Here is a 24311-nt window from a genome sequence, read left to right as displayed (position 1 = left end):
ATTAGCTCAGACAACTGAGACTGTTACAGATGCAGAAATTTAGTAACGACATTGAGGATCTTTGATTGATCCTGGTCAGCAGCAAAATATTTACTTAAAAATGCCACAGGTATGCACACTCCCACCCAAGCTCCTATGTTCATCTATATAGAATTTTGGTGGGATGCATAGAAATGAGGTTTTGCCCTCATTCTAAGGGTTTTTTTGTTGATGCTGCTGTTTGTTGTTCTTGATCTTAAATGCTGGTGTAGTATCTTAATGACCCATCATGAACTGTTGTATTTATGGCTGTCCCCCTATATTAAAAAAAGGAAAAGGTTTTGAAACCTAGTGAATTCATGTATGTGGTTTTTTCAGGTTTATTCTCATAAAATAACCATACTGGGGCGCAGGGGAGCTCCCTGCCACCTCACTTCAGGAATCTTAACTCGTGATTTATTGCATAGCATTTGAAAGAGAGAGTAAGAGAGAAGCTGCTTGACTCTTGAATAGGTGCTTTGAGTCAATTCTTGAAGATTTTCCTTTCTCCCTGGTCTCTGAAGATAATGGTCTGTACTATATGGTCAAAGTGGACAGCACTGGTGCCTAATTCTGTTACATGGGAGAGAATTTCATGAAAAACTATTCTTTCTTTTTGTAAATACCAAAATATTCATAGAAAAGTAACTGTTTATAGGATTTGCATCTATCCATACAGCTGGAGAATTGGACATGGCATGATGCTGAGACTTCAGATTCTTAGTTCTCATCTCAGTCCCACATCTGCAAATGTAGGACAGGATCAGTGGGTTAATATGCTTTCCCAGGAGCTTATGTACTTTTGTATATCATTATAGTAATTTTCAAAATCAGAACTCACCTATGTGCAGTGTTGCTAGAGGTCTGTTGACCTTACAGCTCAGCTAACAAGCTGCACTGTGAAATGCCCTTTCATAGGTGGCTCTTTTTTGGTACTTCTAAAAAGGTGAACTCAGTTTGGCCTGAAGCTAATGGTCACTCTGGAGAACGACAACCTGATTTTTCACCCTGGAGAGACTTACTAAAAAGTTTTAGGATGGAGACTGCTCATTTGCCCAGGTTATGTATGGTATTTGCATCAAGATACTGAGCCTTTTCCAGTAGCCTGTCATTGCAGGTTAAGAATTTTTAATGGATTTCACTGAGGCCTTCAGTACACCCTGATATGCATACCTGTACTGTAGCAGTACAAAATTATGGAACGGAATTAGTGAGCTGTTAGTGGACGCTGATTACAGGAAAAAATAGGGATTGAAAAATAGTAACAAAAAAAGACCTTGAAGTGCAAGGTGCTGGTAGAAACTTGTAATACTGTTGAGTGAAGGGATGCATTCACAATGAGAACAAATTGCTTCTCTCAATGCTAATTGCATTTATGTAGCATTTATTAAACAATCCAAGGAAAGGAGGTAAATTTCTCTTGCCCTTCAGATAATACTTCCAGTCTTGCTCAAACTAGAACTCACTGTAAGCTTTGGTTAAGCTACTTGGCACAGGAGCTCACGGTCCACACAGAAGCAGGTAGCTTGGGCAAAATGCATCTGACATCAGTGTTATTCATAAAACACATTTTTATTGGCTACACTGTAGCTCAAGGCTGGAGAGGACTGGCAGCATCAGGGAATGTCCTGAAGGTCTGCAGAAGCCACTGAGTTTGATAATGTGCTCGAGATCGTTGACTTTATGTGGCTAAAGCAATGCCTAAATGGTTTATTTTCCTGGAGGGATTAAGCTGCTGAATGGTGCAGCTGTAGCCAGCCTGGTGGCTGGGAAAGGAGCTGCAAACGTGTCGCTGGGCTGTGAGTCGCTCCATCTCTGGGAGGCTTGCTTTCCAGGGGAGGAAGCGAGAGAAAAAGCAATGGCCTGGCCGCTTTGCCTCTCCTCCTGCTATCGGAAATAATGCTGTTCGGTGGTAGGAGGCGGAGGGCAGGGAGAAGGAGCCTTTTGTTTCTTCTCCCCAGTTCTTCTGGAGGAAGAACAGCTCAGAGGAATGGGAGAGGTTCCCTCCAGGCAGATCCCCTATGCCTGCCACCCCCCTGGGCCTCAGGCAGTTGCTTCTGTCTCAAAAATTAATCTAGGATTCTTCACAGACTGAAAAAAGAAAAGGAAGGTAATCCTCTCCACTGTGGTAACGTGCTATTTTGTCTATAGCAACAGAAGGATTTCCTTGTGTAAACCTGTATTCAATGAGAGTTCAAACAAACTTACATTTCTGTCTTTTATTTCACCTTACCAATAAGCATTGTAACAGCTGTACATTTTAAACAAAGTACTCTCCGTGCTAGCGCTTAGTGTGTTGTTGTTGCTTCTGCTGTCATTATTTTACTGTTACTGAGAAGAATCTCTTGTCTTACATTTAATTGTTTTTGTAGTCATGCTTTGCCTCTTTTTCCTGCCATTTAAGGTAGCGAGAGAGCGATCCAGAATAGTTACACAGCTGGTTTCACACTAATAAGTTAAATCTGTTACAAAAAGATGCCACATAATTTCCTATTTTTTTTTAATTGTATTTCAGATACCTCTTATATCTACAAATAAAAAGAGACATTTTCCATGGCCGTCTGCTGTGTTCTTTTTCGGATGCTGCCTACCTGGGTGCCTGTATTGTTCAAGGTAAGTACAAGCAGCAGGCTTTTTTAAATACTTAACTCATAGGTGTGTTCATCATAAAGAGAAACTCAAAACTGTTGTGGGAATATAGCTAGCAGAATGTACTTTTTTTTTTTTTGTAGTTGTAGTTTCCCTGCATTGACATCACTGTAAAAATGTTCTATGTGATTCAGCCCTTTAGCCAACTAAAACCAAACTGTAACTTAAAAAAAAATAATTAAAAAATGGGTTGTCTTAGTATTTAAGTGAAAAAGTATGGCATCAATGTTTGATATCTGTTCTAAACAAAGCAAAGTTCTGTTCTGAATCATGAAGGTAAATGTAGCCTATTCCATTTGAACTAAGCAGGGAAAAGTGTCGTTCAGTGCCCTTTCTTACGGTAAAGAAGAACTGTGTGATAATGGAATCTATGGCAAAAACAGTAGACTTAATTCAAGGAGAAAGGCCTTTTTCCCCCCCTTCCTATTTTTTATTCTCCCTCTCTCCCTCCCTGTCATTTCTTTAGCGCCAAATTCAGGTATGTCTTGGGTTGCACACAGAGAACCAGTTAGCTAGATAGCTGAGTAGAGATGTTGTATATGTAGAAATCCCCTTCATTCTGCCTTAAAATGAATCAAGGACTTACTGCATTATAAGGTAGTGTATCCAAACCATGATTGAGTCTAGACCTTATTAAAGGAGGCTTATTTCAAAAATTAAGACACCAGATGCCATGTTTGGGTAACTAAGTGATGCATCCTTTAGAAGAGGAATCAAATACTGTGGGCCACCTTAAATAATATTACAGCCTGTGCTTCTCTGCCAGAACAGAAATAAACCAGTCCATATTGGTGAGGATAAATTGGTGTAAAAAGCAGTAGAATCTGGAGTGCGTTGTTTTAGTTCTGCCTGGTACCAGAATGACACGTATTCAAAGGGGGAACATTACCTATGCCTCTCTTTTACAGAGCACGTTTCTGCCACAGAAAATAGTTTAGGACTGCTAATTACTGCTGCATTTAATCAACCATGAACTTCACTTGACACTCATTGATGCAGTGGCAGTTACAAATTTTGTCCTTTCAGTTAACTGTCAATTCTTCAGCATAGCATTTCTTGAGAGATGCTGTATTTTTTCCAATCATGGAAGTGTCTTGAATTACACTGTATTAACTGACTTTTTTTCCTTGTTAAATAATGTTGCAATTGCATTTTTCTGTTTTGTTTTGTATTTTGGATCTGTTTAGCTGAGCTTGGTGATTATGATCCTGATGAACACCCAGAGAATTACATCAGCGACTTTAAGATTTTTCCCAAGCAGTCACAAAAACTCGAGAAGAAAATAGCTGAAATGCATAAAAATGAATTCAGGTAATTTAGAATGCTCTTTGGTAAAGAGACAGTGAAGAAATACTTTTATCTGTTTCCAGGTAGTGTATGTTAATTTAGGAGGGTTTGTTCCTTGGATTATAATAGATATTCTACCGATATACTGTCTAATATGCCCTATTTGAAAATGCGGTTTCAGCGTAGTGGGTTTTCTTTTCCTGTTAACCTTCGTTAATCAATATGCAGGCCTGGTGAGCTGCTCCTACTAGCATCATGAGTGCGGTTTTGTTTGACGAGTAGAAGAGTAACTTTCATTTAGTGATCACATGTCTTTGACTGTGAAATTTCTCTTTGTAGTGCAATTATAAAATTCTTGATAGCTATTGACCTGACTGAAACTGTAATTAAGTTATTTTATCTGTAGGTTGTTAACATAGTGGTGAATTGCACAGAAATGTATTTAAATAACTTCTTTGAAAGACTAAGGAGGTGAGATTCAGAACTCTGCATGCTCTTTTTGTGTCCTAAACTTTTAACAGTGTGACAAAGGGGAATCAAAAAAGATAGATTAATCAGTCTTTTGGTTTCAAAGTTGAATGTGTCCCTAAGCATAGCCTTTCAGCAGAGAAGTAGCAGTGTGTTGTGCAACTGTACCCTCTTCTGGATTGTCAGCGAATGACACACACAGCAGTCAGTCGTGACGGTAACTTGCATGATGCCCTAGTCACTTTGTATGTCCTCAGATAGTCCTCGGAAAACTTGGAGAGGTGTAGGATGTGCAGAAAATCAAATGAAAGGAAACGATTAATTACATAAAGTAGACGAGTAACTTTTATTCGGAGATTACAAGGCCCTTTGCCCTTGCTTAAAACCCTGTGTTTTGTTTTCATGTTGCAATATATGTAAATGGTTTGCTTAAGTGTATGAATGCTATTTATACAAAAGTTAGATTGGGAGACACCAAATTGCAGGCGAGGAATGAAAAATTCCGTTTTAGAGGTGTTAAAGCTTAAATCATTTTTTTCCAGAAGCCTATCAAATATTTTGTTCAACTAAAATGCAGCATTCATGACAGTAAGCTTGCCAGTATTAATGTCTTCTCTTTTTTCCTTCCTGAAACCTATATGCTTTGCTTATATTTCATGCAGCAAAACAATGTTTTAAATGGCACAGCGGTGTCTATTATTTTTAGAGCAGTCCAAGCTGCATTGTACATAGACCCACAGAAACCCATAGCCTTTTAAAAAAGAAAGCAGAATTTCTCTTACTTTCAGTATTGTTCTATACAGTGGCTGCAGATTTCCAAAAGATAAATTCAACTTTTAAAACCCAAGATCTTTCATCAGTTAAGCCGAGGCACAATTGAAAATATTTTGATCAATTCAGTCTTTCAAGGAACAGGCTAGTCCTTTATTTAAAGTTAGGAGAAGAGAAGGAAGGGTGGTTAGCAAAGCTGGTGTTCTTTGTGTTTCATAGCCCTGGGAGAGATGTATTTGTCTGTGTTGTTTTTTAACTTTGTGCGTTAATTCTGCCCATCCATTGTGACTTTAATCTGTTAGTTCCTCTTTTATGAATAACCAGACACATTTTTTAGCTCATTTTTAACCCCCCTTTGTGTCCTAAGAAATGTGATGCTTCTTATCCTGCGACAGTAAATGTTACAAGCCTTCGCTCAGGTCCCTCTGGGATTCTCCTAGTCATGGACTCCTCCCTTCAAGGGCTGCTCGGCATGTGAGGATGTCCTCTGAATTTCTTCTGTAGTCTTGATGGGGGATGCTGTTCATTATTGCCTTTTGGAAATCAGGTGTATCAACCCAGCTTCTTTTGCCTGTGGATCTGCTGATTCCTGCAAAGAACTCCAGGAGGTGTTTGAGGCATAACTGCACACTTACATGTGTATGTTCCATAATCCCTTTCTATTCTAGATTTTACCGATTCGTATGTTATGGATGTTAGGCCCAGTGGCTTATCCTCTTTGCAGCCCTCAGGGGCTATTTTCTTTCTTTTCTGTTTTCTTTCACTTACGTCAGCATCTGGTGTGCCTTACCTATCTGTCTGGTTTCAGAGCTGTCTGTAGCTACTATCTGGAAATTTTCCACTGCAGCTCTGTCTTGCCAAAATTGATTGTTCTATTGCATTTTTTACATCAGACATTCACTAGTCACATAGAAATGTTGCCCTTTTCTGGATATTTAATTCCATGGATCGCTATTCTAGGAGTACAAATTAATAAAAGATATCTGTCATAGAAGTATCTATATATAGAGAGGTCTAGTGCTAGATGATTGGATTTCTGTATCTAGCTGGAAATAATCCTTCATATGAATTTATATCAAATTGTATGCCCTTTAACAGAACATTTGCTACTCTGAAAAAATTCCCTGGCTTTTGAAAGATACCTGTCAGCTAGAGCTTCCTGATTCCAGATACCTGAAAATACATAGATTTCCAAAGAGAAGATCCACCTAAATCCCTATCAAGGGAATTTATATTTGTAGGATTCATGGGGCTTTTTTGTCTTTTTTTGTTGTTTGTTTTTTTTTTAAAGGACTCAGTGGTTGAAAATAAAGAGATTTTTTTTGTGTCCCGCTTGAAAACTAATGATTCGTTTTTACTTATTTCTAATATGAAATATTGTGCTATGTATTTTATATGAAAGTATTATGTAAACAGTCATGAATTTATCTGAAAGCACTATGCAAACATTAACTTTGCCCAGTAAATTATAGAGTTATATGACCTGTTCAAATGCCTGTTTCCCATGCTGACCTCGTATGGAAGTTATTTAGTATTGCTTCGGATGGCAGCTGTGGATGCAGGCTCAGGGCGGTTAAGTGCTACTGAATTGGCTGTCATCTCCATTGTCTGTATCAAATATTCCAGCTTTTGTAGAAGTCATATATGGGAGAACATCTTTTGGGAGAAGAAAAAGTTTCCTCTAAGGGCATGAAATCACTGCCATGTTCTGCTATTAACTATCTCAAAAGCAATGTAAACTTTTAAGCTAAAGGGTAGTATTTTCTTGAAAACCAGAGTAGCAAATTAATGCTTGTTTTTGATCCGAGCAAAATGAAAGGTGGTGTTTAAATTTGATTGGAAAGGCATATCATATTTTTATCCTTTGCTGCATCGTCCATACTGCAACTGCTTGGTGGGGGTTTAAGCACTTTTAACTTTCCTCTGCTGCTTTGTTTTACTGTATTCCCTTCACCACACTATCAGTTACCATGGGTGCTCAGACTCAGGTGCCAGGAGGAGTACAGGATTTCCCAGTCTCTGCTGATCGGGCTCTTCAGCTCTCGTGCAGGCATAGAGCTGTCAGGGGAGCCACCGGCAAGTATAACAATATGTTACCATCAGAGTACATTCTGGGAGGCTGTCCTAGAAGATTTGGCAAGGACTGCTGGAAAATGCTTCTCTTTGTGGGTGTTAATATCATTTAGCCAAGATTAAAGGGACTTCTTGCATTCTGTTGAATACATTAAAAAGTGCTAAAACTAAATTCCCGTTTAGCAAGTCCAGAATAAGGTGGGTCTTGTATTTCATTTAGGATCTTCCTGCAATTAAAATTACATGTTATCTGCTTTTATGCATTTAATGCTGGCAGCACACTCATCTACACTTTATATTTAGCTTCTTGTAGTACCCTAATCACATTGATATCTAATGTCCTTGTACACATGAAAGGAATCTGATCAGAAGGACATATGGCATGCTTTAAAACTTGCAAGTCATGTTACGGGAGACAGGCTGCTTTGCTGGGGACCGAGGATCTGTTGAGGTTTGCATGGAGGGGAAGGGGGGGTTTGGAAAAGAGCAGGACTTGGCCTACAGCAAGGATAGCTGACTTCTAGGCCTAAGGAGCCAAAGTCTTTGTAGTTTTCAGCTATACAAAGCATACCAAAGACTTTGGAGAGCAGAGGAGGATGGTGATGTGTACAGGGAGTTCATAGGCAGATAATGGTGGCTGCTGCTCTGGGTCCCACCTACATTACAGCCCTGGGTGGCATTGAATGTCCACTTCATTTCAGCCTTGATAGGCCCTGCTGGTTCCTTTCCAGTTTCCCAGTGTTGGCATTTAGGTTTATCCATCAGGCTGTATGTTGGCACATGTCACTGCAACTTCAAAATTATCTAATTCTCTCTAATTTAGAAGACTGGTATTAAAATGACGTTGTGTTAGCTGTAATAAATGAACAATTTGTTTTTAATCTGCTGTATTTTCCTGGTGTATTCTTTCACTCTGTACACTCTTGTCAGTTGTAATTTGACTATATTAGAAAGATGGCTGGAATTTATATTTATTGGAAGTTTGAAATAACAGGTTCTCCCAGTCACCTTGTCCTTTCCCTGAAAAATGATGTATGTGTTGCTTTCCTCAAAGCTTTTTTCTTTTGAACTATTTCTTTTCTTACAGAAGTGTGCTTAAAACCAATTAAAATTAAGGAACTATACTTGTAACTATGGATGCACTTACTAGAAAATTGTAAGAGCGAGATAATTTTTGTTGGGATTGGCATTTGCATGGCACAGAGAGTATTTCCAGAAGCTTTAAGGTGAGGAACAGCTTTACCTGAGCATATTTTAATGGAAGATGCAGTTGTAGCAGTAACATAGAGAGAGGAACTTCACAGACAAAACAGGTGTTTTCCCTCCTCTTTTCCTGAAAGTTTATCTGATAAAATGAAAAATTGAAAAGATCAATATATGTGATATTTCTTTTAATGGGAATTCCAAGAAATATTCAGTAGAAAGGATAATCTGCTTGAATTGGAGAAGGTAGCGGCTTTTGTTGTAACTGATAATTTTTTAGCTTTAGGGAAGATTTATTCTGTGTGTGTGTGTGTGTATGTGCATGTACCTTCCCCATTTCCCCACCCTGGGAAGAGCGGTCGTAATCATGAACCCCAAATGTGGTTGTTTTCTTTACCAAGCTAGTTGTTGCCTGTCTCATGGTGAGGTTTGGGTTCACACTCTGCATATTTAGCGTACTGCTGAATTCAAATGGCAGTGTGAATTTCCACAATATAGGGATTTCCCTCCTCACCTCTTCTTTATTTGGGAGGAGGCTTTACAAGCTAGGTCTATCTGGACCAGAAAGATGAATCTACTGTGGTATTGAAAACACATAGCTCAGTAGAGGTCTCTGTATCATGGGAATAGATTATAAATTAATCTATTAATTAATTAAATTAAATTAATTAAATTAATTAATTAAAATAAAAGGTAAATTAAAACTGCATCTGTTTTGTAAATATATTCTGTCTGTTGAATAGACTTAGAGCTGTCTGTGTCACTGATCAATTAATGAAGTAAAGGTGAAATACAAATACCTAAACACAGACTTCAGAGATACCATCTCAGCCTCATCTCTTAAGGCACACAAGTAATTTAAAACGTTCTGGTAGAAGGAGTTATATAAGTGGGACATATCATTACAATATGCATGGTGTAAAATTAACCCCCTAAGCATTTAACAGACTCAATAAATGAGTTTGATTACTATTTTAAAGTGATTATTCAGGTTTTTGTCATCCTAGGATTCTATCTGAGGGAAGAAACAATTATGCAGTACAAGTTAAAATTTATATTTGTCTTCTGCAGTTTTCTATGTTCCAGAAACATTTCAGCAATTCAGCTACCTGCCGGGTGATAAGGGTCTGTTTTCATATGCAAACCCATTTAAAGGCTTTTAACTCCCTGATGTTGGTGGCCCTGGCAATTCGCAGAGGAGCAGTGCTGCTGCCTGGGCAACGTACAAAGCCTGGCCTCACTGTTCTGACAAACTGACCCACATCCTACAATGCAATTCCATTTGTGTCTTAATGTTGAAATTATCACACCATCATGCTATTGTCTCCAGTACAACCGAAATGGGGAATTCTAGGAGATTTATATTTCAATACTACATAGACCTCCTTAGCACCTTCATTGTGATCAAGAACAGTAGTGGACAGGATGTACTTAAAACCAACTCCGCTGTCTCATGTCCTGAGCTCAAATGAAAAGTAAACTATGCAAGACCTTTAGCACTATAATTGTATAGCAGTTGGTGTCTCAGCCACCTCTGAAAAGATTTAAAGAAACAACAGCAAAACCTCAGCTATGTGGTAAGCAGTTCCATGATCAGTATATAGTGTAGCTAAACATGTTGATTCTTTCTGAAGAATTCTGGATTTATTTATTTTTTTTTAGATTAAAAGGAAACACAGGTAACCCTGTACAAGATCTGGGATATAACAAGGAGAATGTTTCATAGATGGAGGTACTTCCTGAATAGTCACTGTGGTCTCTCCTGAGACTGCAGTGAAGCATGTCCACAGTAGCAAGGCAGAGCAAAGGGTGCCTTTGGTGGCATCTCTTTGATGGAGGCTGAGCCTATGTTGTTTAAAGCTTTATGGCTGGCACTGGTTTGTGTGGAGGTGAATATGCAATGTTTGTAGAGGCCAGATCATTATGTACATACTTTCTCTTTGAATTAATTAAATTGAAATGCCCTACAGACCATAAATATCCAGAAATTAATCATACATGGGGCACACTCAAATACAGTATTGCTATTGTATTCTGCAGCAAGTAACTTTGTTTAACATAGAGATGAGGCACAAAGGTGGACATTAATTTTCCCTTTTATTAATATTATTAGTATGCTAATGGTATCTCACAGCCCATTATCACTCAGTAAGAGAATTAGAAAAGATAGATGGAGTGACTTTACTAAGGTCATTCAGAAATCAAGAGACCAAAAATAGCATTGAAAATACTTTCTTTGCTGTTATTGTTGTATAGTCTTCTCTGTTTGTTAAAAGAAATCAGTCCTCAATCTTTTGCAATCTCATCCTTGACTTTCACTAAGCTTCACTGCTTCTGTATGGAACAGATACACACCTCAAAGGAAAGGTATGAAGGGGAGAAAATTTTAGAGTGAATTCGTGTGAGCAGCCAACAAAAGGAGATCATTGCTGTAGCACACCCTGGAAGTATTCCCTGTTGAGCTTCCTGGCCTTTGAAGTGCTTCAGAGTTGGGGGCCCTGTGGGGAATAAGCAGAGCTTGTACATCCGCTAGCGTGTACTTCTTATGAGCCTAAAGGAAAAAACAGACTGTGTTGCAGACCTCTCAGTCTTCTATTAAAGACTTGGTTTCATTAAAATTTTATTAGGAACTTTTGCAATGATTGATTCCTAGGTTGAATCATTAATCCATAGCTAATGACTATGCAGCTTTAATTTCACAAGTATTCCACATTTTATTATTTGTATAGTATACAGAAACTTTTCCTTGTAATGGTTTTTTACTGGTCCTGTTCAAAACTTTTGGCATGCTGCAGCTGGGTGCTATAGTGGCTGCAACATATGGAAAGGGAATACATCTTCCACTGCATGCTGAATACTTACTGAAAAATTTGGGAAGTCATGTAAGATCAAAAGACGTGAATACACTGACAGAGATCTGACTTTCTTGAGAGAACTGAGTTACAAAACAGCAAAGATATGTGGTCTAAATATTCCCTTTTTTCCACTGTTGAAACACTTGCATAGGTAAGGAAACTAAATTTTTATATAAGGCTGTTTGTTGCATGTGTAAATCTTAAAGGCTTTTTAACAAAGACAGAGGCATAGCTAATTTTAAATCAGTGATGGATAAAAAAATACTGGCTTTGCTGATTGGATTTGCAGTAGTTACATTTTTATTTACTAAGGGAAATTCCATTACTAAGTTACAGATAAAAAGCATGTTATCAAGGCTTGAATATTAATCTTTTGATAAGGGATGAATGAGGATTTTTAAATGTTATATTGCCCTTCACTCTTCTGCTTTGTGTTGTTTTTTTAAGGCTTTGCTCAGTAGCCATTTGATTAGCCTGTAATACGATAAGTTCAAACTTGTCCATGTCTTCTGCTTTTTTTCCAAGTACCACAGCTTGTTCCACTTGATGTATGCAAAGATAGCATGGGTTTAGAGGATATAAGGGGGGAGAGCATATTAATTCTTTTTTAATGTGCCTCTTTAATTATAATTGCAATTTAATTTTTTTTTACTTTTGGAAATGTCAAACCCCCTAAATTACATTGTTCCAAATTGTTTGTCACTTTTTGGTCCTTTCAAACCAGAAGACCGACTGCTTTCCTTTGGATCAGTAAAGGGAGGTGGGAAAAAAAGATGCATTTTATGATCTTATTTTTCTGTAAGGTCCAATTTCCAATATGAAATCAAACTGTCTTACTTGTTTGGCTTTTCACTATGTAACATAAGTGTTCTAAGTAATTTAGGTCAATTTAGTTGATTTCTTCTGTCCTGGGCAGGTGGTTGGTACATGAAACAAACTTACTGCTTTTTTAAGGGTCTTTTATGGTCTTTCAGTTATGATTACACTTAAAGCTTGTGATTTATTAGTATTGAAAAGGGAGAAAACCAGTTTAGTAAAGCTGCCAGAAATTTGGTTGGGCAAAATAAATACTGTTTTGTTTGATGCTTTCATGCTTTTTTCCCCTTAAATATTTAGCTGTGTAAATGCACTTTTGTAATATTTAGTGTTCCATTTGATATAAGAACTTCTCCATTCGAAATTGGTGAGAAAGAGACCAAGAATGCAAGGAGAAAGAAGGGCACTTGTTCTCTATCTTATGTGTTTTTTAATGTTTAAAAGCTAAACATGAACAAAAATATGATCTGAAATAAAGTGTAGTATCAAAGAGGACCAAAAGACATAGGGAAGAGGCTGAAGAAGTATCATGGGATTGACTGGGAGACGGTAAGCAGTGAAGTACAAATGAGCATGAATTAAAACTTTCTAAGAGAAGATGTTATTGACACATTGCCACAGGGCATCAGGTTGGTAGGTTCAAAATAGGATTTGACATCCACAAGCATGCTAGACATTGTCTTAATTGTTTAACTGAACTTTGAGCCAAACACTGGATCTTACATGTCAAAGCTTGTTGGTTTCCAGCTACTGAGGGGTAACAGACTTAAAGGGAAATTATTCTACAGCAGTGCACAGAACAATTTTTAAATGCCAGTTCATGAGTGCCATTGGTCATGGTGTGACACTGGACCCCAAAAATGCAGGGGTAAGATAAAGTATGACTATTGATGTGTTCCTTGAAGTTTGATATGGCATATTTTGGGGATAATTTGCATGAGAAGGATTTATGAGGTATGACTTTCTAAAGGTCCTAAGCACAGCCCGTTGTCACAAATGCATATTGTCTAATAGGGTCATGCACTCTAGTCATTCAAATATGTAAATAAAGTAATACTTGGAACAGTTCACTGATAAGCAGGCATTGCAAATCTGTGTTAGACCTTGTTGTAATGGCAAGAGTTAGAAGAGCAAAATTCAAATAATAAAACTTACTCTAGAACTCAAGTCTTGCATGCCATGTTTCAGGCTTGAGTGTATATTCATGGTTCATTATAGACACCCTAAAAATAGGGGCATATAATGGAAATGCTGACAGATTCTGAACCATCATGATGGTAACAGGCACTGCTATAATTAGGAGTACATCTGAGCAGACCAGTGTAATATGATTGCTGTGTTTATGCCCTGCACTGGAAGGAATGTCAGTTAATCTGCACGATCCTTTTATATGAGCTGGAGAACAAGACTCTGTGGAAAAAAGATGCTGAGGTTTACTTCATATTCAGGCTGATGTGTGTGTATATCAAAAGACACCAAATACTTGCAGGATATCAGATAACTCTGGTTAACTGCACAACATATGTTCTCTCAGGAGCGGGACAAAACCATCAGGATTTACCTGAAAACATCAGGCACTGTACAATTCAGCAGGAGAAAACATATGAAAAGTTATCTGTTCATAAACAGAACATAGTTGAAATAGTTTGTATTTCAGTAAGAACCTTTCTTTCCTCCTTTTTTATGTGTTTAAACTCTTCAGTCAAAAAGTCTTTTTCTCCTGTTTTCTTTTTGCTGTCGAACTGCTGTTTCTTTGTATTTTCAGAGGTCAGAGCCCAGCTGTTGCTGAATTTAACTTGCTCCTGAAAGCATATTCTTTGGAAACTTATGGTGTTGATCCTCATCCTTGCAAGGTAGCGGTTCTTTTTACTAGCATTTAATAAAGCATTATTTTTACTGACACTTAGTAAAAAGCTGTTAATTGAATTGATTTAACTCTGTTTTTTATCCAGGCACAAATAGGGAGTAATTTATAAAAGAACTTGCCCTGGAACTATGTTATTATGTTTAAGCCTTGGAAGAACATTGACTGGCTGACATTTCTGCATCAGTCAAAGGAAAGGTCTCCCCAGAGGAAGCAGAACATCATAGGAGAATGTAGTAGAGTGTCATGACAAAAGCTTTGATTATACTTCATAATTTCTTTGCATTTAATGCAAAGGTTTCTCTAAATACTCCAGGTGTGAAATATTTTGTGTTTGACAAGATTTTCGGGATTCAGCATTATTCTGTCCAGAAGATGCAGCAAAGTGTTAGTCCTTGGCTGATTATTTTTTCAAACACTATGAATATATGGAAATCTTAGGAAGCACAGCAAACCAAATGTACGAAGGGGAGAACTGGGTATGCATTTGCATATTCTCCCATTTCACTGTTTTGTGGTTTCTCTAAGAAGGTGATTTTAGTTACTAGTTCTGATTATCCCTTACACCTGCATTTATAATTACTTGGGTTTTATCTGCATAAACTACAGGGTTTATTTTTAGTGTTACTTGCTTTAACTCTTGTTTTAACTGCTGCTTTTGCTCTGGCTTGTATACCATGCCATTTGGCAGAACAGCACGGCTGTCTGGTTAGCTGTTCTGGTGGTGAGTGCCCTTAAAACAGTCAGCTCTAATAAAGCTGCACTGGATTTTGTGTATACTTTGCTGGGAATGATGCTTCTCTGTGAAATACAGGGTCTGGTTCAGAGCTCAGTGAAGTCAGTGACTTAGTAAACTTTAGTTCAAAAATATAGTGCAGATTTTCAGGTGTCATCCCAGAGACTTATGTTGGCACTTAGAACAGGGTCAAAACTGGCTCAGAATTTCCTCTTTACCTGTGCAGCAGGGCTTGTAGTGTGAATGCAGTCAGGGGTTCACAGCCCATGCGTAAGCAAAATTTTTCAGTCTTCTGGAAGTGAACTGCAAAGCAAAGTGCTTCCTTGGCTTCTTATGATGTGCTCCCTTACAGTGCTGTGGCTGCTACTACAGAAACATCACTGTTTCTATTCCCCTTTATTTGACTGGTGGAACATAAGTCACAATAAAGTTGACTGACTTTAGCAAGGTGAGGGTCTGGAACTTGGGATGGACAGGAAACCTAATTAATGGAAAACTCACCTGAATCCTTGGTGAAAAACTATGAGCCGGAACTTTTATTGTGGAATTACAAATTAAAAATAGTCTTTTCTGTTTGAAAGACAAGTATCATGGTATGTCCTGGTTTGTAGTCAAGAGTACTTGCTTACTGTAGTAATTCTGTCTGTCAGCAGTACTTCCACCACGACATCTCACAGAGGAACAACGTTATTGTGAAATCTTAAAAAATATTAGTGTTGAAGTAGATGTGAATGCCTGATTTGTAGTTAGTCTGCTGGTTAAGAATGAGACATATACAGAAGTTGTGTTTTCAACAACATTAGTAAGTATACCTAAGGATTCCCTGTTGTCATCAGCTACAGGTAGATGGAAACAAAACATAAGATGCTGTTACTCATTTAAATGCCTAGAAATAAATGAGACCTGTATGGCCAACAGTAGTCTTTGTTTTTTGAAGTCTACAATTTGAATGAAAAATTTATTTCAAAAAGGAAAAAAACTAGGGGTAGTCTATAGTGGAGTAACAATTTATTCTAACCTTAAGAAATACATCACTGGATGAGGGGAAAATTCTATTTCTTTTTTCTCTTTCAAGGACTCAACGGGGATGACTACATTTTTAGGATTCACAGCTGCAGGATTTGTAGTTTTCCAGGGGAATAAAAGAATTCATTTGTTAAAATGGTAAGCATGTGAAGTAAGAGTAGATTAATATGCAGGAGTCTTTCCTCCTGTGTCTTTCCTTCTTCCTACTGTCTTCACCTGCATTTCTTGTATTTAAGATGAACCACATGAATATACCTTCTCTTGCCCCATCATGTTTCTGTTTTAAAAGATCTTAGATGAGAAGTAGGATTTGGTCTCATACTTCCTCCAGTGAAAGTTGTTCTACAGGGTGCGTTAGTTGACATAATGCACAAATGCTAAAATTAAGTAATTTGATTTTTCAACTATGCTGTAAATCACCAATGAGGCTTATTGGCACAGGTGTCTGGAAGAGTCCACCTGCATCTTTATTTCACTCTAGGAAGTGTTGCTATTTCCTCAATTAACCTCAGTTGGAAAATTGTAAAATAACTTATTTGGTAAGCAGAAGAGGAAGTGAGAATACCGCTGAATTTTTATTTTTTAGTCTCTTTTTTTTTTTTTAAGGACTGGACATTTTGGCTTTGGTTTGTCTGGCTTTGCTTTTCTTTTCTGCTTGTAAAACACTTGACTGGGCAGCCTCAGCCACGTTTGAGGGAGAGGTAAAACCCATCTCCTGCAGGTGGTGTGACAGCATCTGGCCATGCCCTCAGCAGTGTTGTGCAGAGCGAGCCCAGTAATGCTCAGACATTCATAAATCTCATTTTAGCCCTGCTGGTAAACGGCTGCCAACAGTAGTTACCTAGCTGTGGCCGCTCTGCCTCAGTGCTCCCAGTCTGTCTTGTGGGAAGAAGATGGGCAGAAAGTGAAGAAAGAAATGGCGAGGTTGGTTTTTGGTTGTTTTGGTTTTTTTTTGTGTAGAGCTGAACTCCACTACATATTCACAGAAACCTCCCCAATACCTGGCTAACCTGAAATCCTCAGAATTCTAAAGTCAGTGTAGTTCTGTCAGTGTGATTCAGTTCCCTGTGGAGCTTTGAGGACATACCAGTCAAATACCATCTATTTGTGATCCTGGATTTGTGCTGTAGTTTCCCTAGGGTTAATTTCAGGTAGCCCTAGTCACAGTGCTAAGGTAGTTTGAGATTTTGGCTTAAGGACAAATCAGTCTGCAGTGCATGCAGGAGAGAATAACAGTTGCCAAGCATGTATCCACCATGTTGTGGGTAATGAGTTTCACAGTGCTTAGATTTTCAGCTTACTTAAGGGTAACGTGTCTTTTCGGAGATCTCGGTGTATTCATTTAGTCCATCAGCACGTAAACCAGACACAAAATGAAATAGTGGTAGAGGAAAAACCATTAAGCTGTCTCAGTGTTATGCTGGCTGTTGGAAGGTTAATCTAGTGAGATTAATCTGAATGCCATGTACAGCTCCTTTCATTTCTGAGACCTAGGAATGAGTGCTAATTTAACTGATATTAGCTGAAATTTGCACTACACACAAATTAATGTTTTGGATTTTATTTTAGATGAAAAAGCTTTCTTAGCTGGAATGATTTGTTGGTTTTGTTGTTGTTTAATGTTAAAGCAAAACTTTCATTATAAAGTCTCAGGGATAACATTGTCCTTGCCTCCAGAATCATTCCCATTTCAAACAACTGATGTCCAAAATCTTTAGAGCAGTTTATTAAAAAACTACAGTGTCTCCATTTTAGCTGTGGTGATGACTGTATTTCCATTACAATTTAAACAGAGGCATTGCATTGCTTTTGTATGGTGTGCCGCTATTCCATATGTAGATTGTGCTTTCAACTTTAGTTAAATTAAATTTTGTCATAGGTTTGCAACTCACAATGCCCAGTAGTAAGTGCTGTCAAACATTTTCTTTTTCTTCCTGTTGTGTTCTGTCTGTAAGTAGTCAGTTACTAAGATGTGTGATATGAATCCATAAAGAATGGTAGAGATGAGTATTTTCTTTCCCTCAATTAATTACATAACTTAATTACATAACTTAATTACGTTAGATGTTCCAAGATTGTAAGATACAAGAGGAATTACAAACTGTGTAATAAATAGAATGTAAACATAAGCTTCTGCCTACTTTTAATTTCCTCTTCATTTTCCAGCAGCCAAAGTCAATTCTTTGAAGGTGCATACAGATGTAAAAGAAATACTGTGGGATTATGTTCTCTACTCTAAAGAAAATTAGAATATTGAATACTTTCATGCTAAAGGTTGTAAGACTTCTGTTGAGGCTCTTTGTCATTTGACAGCCTGCTTGACTTTGGAAGTCAGAGAAACATGCATGCAAGTTGCTTTTCTTACCTATGGATCTATCTGTTTTTCCTATATTCAAATAATTTTTCTCTTTCTAGGTGTGATGTCTATAAACTGAAATTTGAAGGGAAGACTTTCTATGTGTTTGGAGCCCAGAAAGAGGTCAGGTTTAATATTTTTACAGAACTTCTGTATTTGATTTAGAATCAACTAAAACATAACATTTTTTAACTAAATAAATTTCTAAACAATCAGTTGTACCTCATATTGTAACTAAAACATAGAATGAGTGAATGTGAATATTGCTGTTGTCAGAAGAATGCCTGGCTTGCAGAGTTGAGACGTTCTCACTGAACATTCATGCAGTGCTATGTTGATTGCTCAGGGTTTTGATGGTCTGTGTAGTCACATTTTGATGGATTTTAAAGCACTAAAGCTGTACTCACACACTCTAAAGCATGAGTGACATCTGTATAAGATTGAAAATTCAGGTAAGCATTGATACCTGGATCCATGTGAGGTATTTTGGGCTAATTAAAATCATGTCCTCAAGTCCTGGTCTGCTGAATAGGCTGGAGTCTGTTGAAGTAGTTAGGAGTCTTATCGCTGGGCTCTTGCCATTGAAATTGTAGAGATCTTTGCCTACAGCACATTATAATCAGTTCTTCCCCTAGGGCAGAGTGATAAAGCCCAGGCTTATGGCCTTGGATACAATCTAGGTGAGGAACAGAAAATGGAGGAAGGACATAATGCCGGAGGTATTAGGGGCTGTTTGTGTGGTAGCAAGGAAGATTTGATGGTAAGACATAGGGAAGAAATGGATGGTAAGTAGGGCAGTGATTGTGGAATGTGTAATATTGAACACAGAGACTCCTCCTTTGATTTTGGCTTGGATAGAGTTGGTACAGATTTATTCTACAAGCCATTTGTACATATACCTTTCTCTGCCCACTTGAAGCATTTCCTTTTATTTCTGAAACAAGTGTCTGGGCAATTTAAATATCAGCTACATATGGGTTGAACTTCTGTAGGTGAACCACAGATTGAGGCTCCACAGGAAGACTTACTCTTCATTGTATCTGGTTCATGGTGATGCCGTCAGGTACAGCTGATTCAATCTTTGAGAATTCAACATTTTAATTACTTTTATTTGCCTTCTTTTCCTTGCACTTAGAAAAAGACTGTGTTGTCATTCCATACCTCTACACCAGCAGCCTGCAAGCATCTTTGGAAATGTGGGGTGGAGAACCAGGCTTTTTACAAGTATGTAAACCTGAAGTCATTATCTATACTAAATGTAAAAAAAATGTGCATGTGAGTTAAAGATCACTCAATATGAAATGCTCCATTTCACTAATGAAATTCAAAATGCAGACAGAAAATACGCATGTTAATGGAGAATATTATTTCATTTCGAGCCAATATTATAAACTGTTTAAAATCTAAAGGAGGCAGGAGAGTTTTGGCAGTGAATAATTACACTTTTTCCAGCACGCTGCTTTTGTCGCTCTGTGTTGTGATGTTGGATGGACACAGTACTGCACTTGTGTCTGGGAACATCATTGTTAATCTTAGCCCTGTGGTTGAATACCTTGAGAATGAAGGAAACTGTTGTGCTTGATTCTCTGGGCTTTTCTGCTGGTAGATGATGTTCTTCCACTTGAAATCCAAGATTTAGTCAGAGTTGGTTGAAAAAAAATATTCTGTGCAGTGATTTAAAAACCAAAAGAAAATGTTCTTAGATACATTTTGAAAGATGCCAGCCATCTCATAAAAAAAGGCCTGTAAATTGACAAGAAAAAAGGAGTATCTTCCTCTTTATTCCCTAAAAGACAACCTGAAAATAATTTATTAAAAAGCTCTCATGTGTTCTTTTTGCCCTTCATTGACTTTGTTAGATTTTTTTATTGATGCCTGCCTTTAGGCCCACAGCTTTTATTCTTGCTACTCAGTCTCTCCTTACAGCATCTTGCATATTTTATAAAAAAATACTGGTTTTGTGTTGCAGCATAGAAACACCAGGGGGCTGCCATAAGGGTAAATAATTACTGGGTAGGAAAAATGTGTCTTCTAACATGGGTGTTAATGACCTGCTTTATTTTGGAGAGAATTTCTTCTATTGTTTCAGCACTGATATACTAATATATCAATATAATCTATTAAATTGATACATTCAGTGAAGAAACAGGAAATATGAGCTGGCACAGTGTGGCTGTTAATTCTTTATGTTAACGTCTACTGTGTTTGAGACTGAAGTAATAAAAAGATTATCTGGAAGTGTTTTCCATTGGAAGTGTATGTAAACACACGTAAGCAGGAAAATAGTGCATGGTATTAGAGAGGTTTTATTTTATGATACTAGAAAGAAATATGGGGAATGGGAAACAATTCCCACCCAAAAGAGAGAAACTGGTGTTCAAAGTAAAGATGTCTGAGGGACACTCACAGGAATATAATCTCTCTGCTCTTACTGTTAGGTGGTTGTAGCATTAACTGTGGGGGGTTGGTCACAAATGCATGGTTGTGGTGGGTTTGGCCTTGAGTAGGTGCCAGATGCCCATGCATCTACTCTCTCATTCCCTCTCTTCAGCAGGTCAAGGTGAGAATATAAGACAAAAAAGCTCTTGGGTTTGGATAAAGACAGAAGGATTGCAATCCAATTACTGTCATGGGCAAAACAGACTTGACTTGAGGAAGTTAATTTGATTTGTTTCTCACCTCTTACTCTTTTTTGAAGTGTCAATAAACACAAAACTAAAACCACCCTTCCCCTGTTTCTTCCCAGGCTCAACTTCACTCTTTCATTTCGCAGCTCCTCCATGTCCTCCTTGCCCCAAGCAGTGCAAGGGAGATGGGGAATGGGGTTTGCAGTCAGTTCATAGCAATTTCACTCTGCTGCTCCTTCCTCCTCACACTTTTCCGCTCCAATGTCCCTCACAAACTGCTCCAGCATGGGTCCTTCCCATGGGCTGCAGTCCTTCAGGATAAACCTCCTGTGGCACGGGTTCCTCTCTATGGGCCACAACTCCTCCAGGAGCCAGCTCCTGCATGGGCTGTCCACAGGCTGCAGCTTCCCTCAAAGCATGACCACCTGCTGTAGTGCAGGGACCCCTGTGGGTTGCGGTGTGGGTATCTGCTCTGGCATGGTCTTCCATGGGCTGCAGGGGGGACAACCTGCTTCCCTGTGGTGTTTTCCACAGGCTGCAGGAGAATCTCTGCTCCGGCACCTGGAGCACCTCCTCCTGCTCTTTCTTCTCTGACCTTGGTGTGTGCAGGGCTGCTTCTCTCATGGTTTTTTTCTATTTTCTGAATGCCTTCAGGGCACTACTGTGGGGTTATTTCTTTAGCATGATTCCTTAAAATTATGCTTGCCTGTTTCAGTTTTGGTGGGTTTTAAAAGAGGGCTACTTTACGAAAGTGAAGCTTGGTAGTGATACTCAGTGGAGAGCAACCTGGCAGGTAGATTAGAAAATAGTAATGGTTAATATGTGTGATACAGAAAAATAACAACAATAACCTGAACACGAAACTGAAGCCAAAGTAATTTGTGAATAAATGCTTAGAGTAGTAGTTTTGAAACAACACAGCTTTTCATACGTTTCAGAGAAACTGAGCTGTACGGTGTAGACTGTTAGCGTCTTACAGCATTAGATAAATCCTGTCTATGTCCTGTATGATACCAACAAGGAATTCTAGTAAGGTTAGGACAGATGAAGCCAGGTTGTGTAAGTAATTAATGATAATGGTGCTTTGCCTTAATTAAATTTGGTCCTCTCTTCTGCTCAGAGGAGCTTGAGACTTGGAATTTAAGATAAGGTCATGATCACTTGGTATGTCTTGAAAAACAGAGCTTTAGTTGTGTTTTGATCCAGGCTCAGGGTTGACTGTTGTGATTATTTTGGAATAGATATAAATCATAGAAGATTGTCTACTAGGGTCTGGGAACGAGAGACTTGATACAAAATCAGTATGCCATTTTGAAGGCAGAGAACATGAAGGAGATGGCATGTCTGAGGTACTCTTCCATGATTTTTGTGGTAAAATACTGTGATAAAAGGTTCCTGTGTACTTTGTGATTAGAGAGAAGCAGTAGGATATGGTATAGGCTACTGAGAAGTTGACACTATAGAGACATCAGAAATGCAACTACTTTGGGAGACAAGTGTTACCACTTCTTTTTTATTTCTTTGGTTTACTAGTTGGAAAGTGGAAATAGCCGTGTCTTCCCACAAACAAGGTGGCGTTAGGGCAGACTTGTCCCAGGGGCTCTTGGTGTACCATGGTCTTTCCTGTGTCCTGTGAATGAAAGTCCCCAGAGATGCAGCAAGTGTCTGCATCTAGTTTTCTTGCTTTCTTATCCAGGCAATCACTTGTTTGGTGTTCAGACATTCTGTGCTATCTGATTTTTTTTTGTGTGTGTGCTTTTTATTCTAATTTGTAAGGCCTTAAAAAAGTTGGAAAGGCCAATTATTGAATGTTACTTTGTGGTATAAAAATAGAAAAGCTTGTAGTTTACCTTGTTTGGTTTTGCTTATCAGGTTCCTTCTGTTCTGAAAATGTGACAGCCTCTGTTATTTTTCTTCAGGTATGCAAAATCCAGTCAGATCAAGACCATGTCCAGCAGCAAGATATTTTTTAAAGGCAGTAGATTTCGATATAGGTGGGTGTTTGCTGTTTCTTTTTCATGGTAAACCATTTCAGAAAGTAAGAGAAAACATGGGTAATTACGCATGGTAAATTGAGAGCTTTTCCTTCTTGAGGACCTGTTCACCCCTAATCCAGGTCAGGATTTGAAAGACTTTCTGTTCTCTCTTTAGCATCACTTATAAAATGATGTGGAGGCTTCACGCAGACCTCTGTCAAAGAGCAGTTTCATCAGAACAGCACTTCACTTCTTGTGCTGTACAAACAAGGATGTGTGGCCAGTGCAGATTGTATGCTCCCTGTAACTGGGCATCTCTGGACCACGGATGCATTAATGGGATAGTCCAGTCCCACTCCTAGCACTGTACTGCAAAGTTGCTTTTTCTTCAACAGCTTTGCAGACAGGTTGTCGCAGAATTTTTAATCTGGGACATTATATGTCCACTGCATAGGATTTTTTTTTTTTTTTACCTTTTCCTATTCTTCTTTTGAATGTACCTGAATTGTTCATGTATATATAGTGCTTGGCATGTAATGAGCTAATCTTAGCATTTGCCTGAATATTTATTTCATGTTCTAATGCAGTGGAAAAGTAGCCAAAGAGGTTGTGGAGGCAAGCTCTAAAATCCAGAGGGAACCTCCTGAAGTTCACAGGTATGTCTTGATATTCGATATTAAAGTTCAAGGAGTAAGGATGATTATTGTTCTCTACAAATAAATTCTCATTCCTTTCACTTGAACTGTAATGGCTGTCATGCTGAGCTTCTACAATGAGGCATGCAAGCCTTGGGAAGTACATGTTGCCAGTGTTATGAAATTTTGACAATAGCATGTAGTCTACACAAGGGAACTTAATCTGTGCTGGTTTGAAGCTGGTTTTAATCTATCAGTCAGATAAGTCCCTTATATAATTTTCTGTGTTATGACATAGACTCTTATTACATGATCCTGACAGAAAAGTACATTCTCATTTCATTGCTAGTTCTTGCCTGGTTTCGAAAAATTCTGTTTTGTGTATGTATATCGGTATGATTAAAAGTATACTTTATAGCTTTTCTATAATGCAGTCAGATTAAAAAGCAAGACGTTCATTTAGTAAAGGAAAAAAAGATCAGACAATCTTCTTTTCAGAGAAAAATCTGGCTTGTTAGAAATAAGCAGCTGGACTTTGCAAGCAAAATACTTTCTTGACTTTATCACTTATTGTAGTAACAATGAAAACTGGTAGGAACCTAATTAAAGTCCTTCAGACAAGAAGAAAGAAGCCAGCAGGAAAAAGCTATTTTAAAAGGCTGCTTAACTTTCTGAGCATTCTACAGCCATATCCCTATTTTTACAGTGATTTTTTTTTTTTCAGGGGTGGTGTGTGTGTTTGGCTTATTTTTAATTTAATATGGTTATTCCATCTATATTTGAGAAAAACTTGGGTTGTCTTTACTAAAGGATAGGAATATATTTGCAGCAAATATTTATAATTATGTTGTAATATATGTAATTAATAGTAAGGCCGTGCAGGGATGCTTTTGAACATGCTTTTGCAGATTACATTTAAAAATGGGGTAAGCAATGGTCTGAAATGTGTTA

At 38.1% G+C, this 24311-nt stretch overlaps 1 protein-coding gene across 2 annotated transcripts in view; it reads left to right on the top strand.

The window, feature by feature from the left end:
* FRMD3 (FERM domain containing 3) overlaps positions 1-24311 on the top strand; it is a 138486-nt gene that overhangs the window by 95405 nt on the left and 18770 nt on the right. For both annotated transcript variants that reach the window (XM_080372765.1, XM_080372766.1), the window contains exons 5-12: positions 2534-2631; positions 3855-3978; positions 13906-13993; positions 15816-15904; positions 18182-18245; positions 19258-19346; positions 22669-22743; positions 23313-23381. In XM_080372765.1, the coding sequence (XP_080228891.1) occupies positions 2534-2631; positions 3855-3978; positions 13906-13993; positions 15816-15904; positions 18182-18245; positions 19258-19346; positions 22669-22743; positions 23313-23381 (696 nt within the window). The remainder of the gene's footprint in view (positions 1-2533; positions 2632-3854; positions 3979-13905; positions 13994-15815; positions 15905-18181; positions 18246-19257; positions 19347-22668; positions 22744-23312; positions 23382-24311) is intronic.

The sequence above is a fragment of the Falco punctatus genome, assembly GCF_963210335.1.
Source record: "Falco punctatus genome assembly, chromosome: Z".
Classification (NCBI taxonomy): Eukaryota; Metazoa; Chordata; class Aves; order Falconiformes; family Falconidae; genus Falco; species Falco punctatus.
Note: the sequence above shows the minus strand (reverse complement) of the source record. Positions and strands in the feature narration are given on the sequence as shown.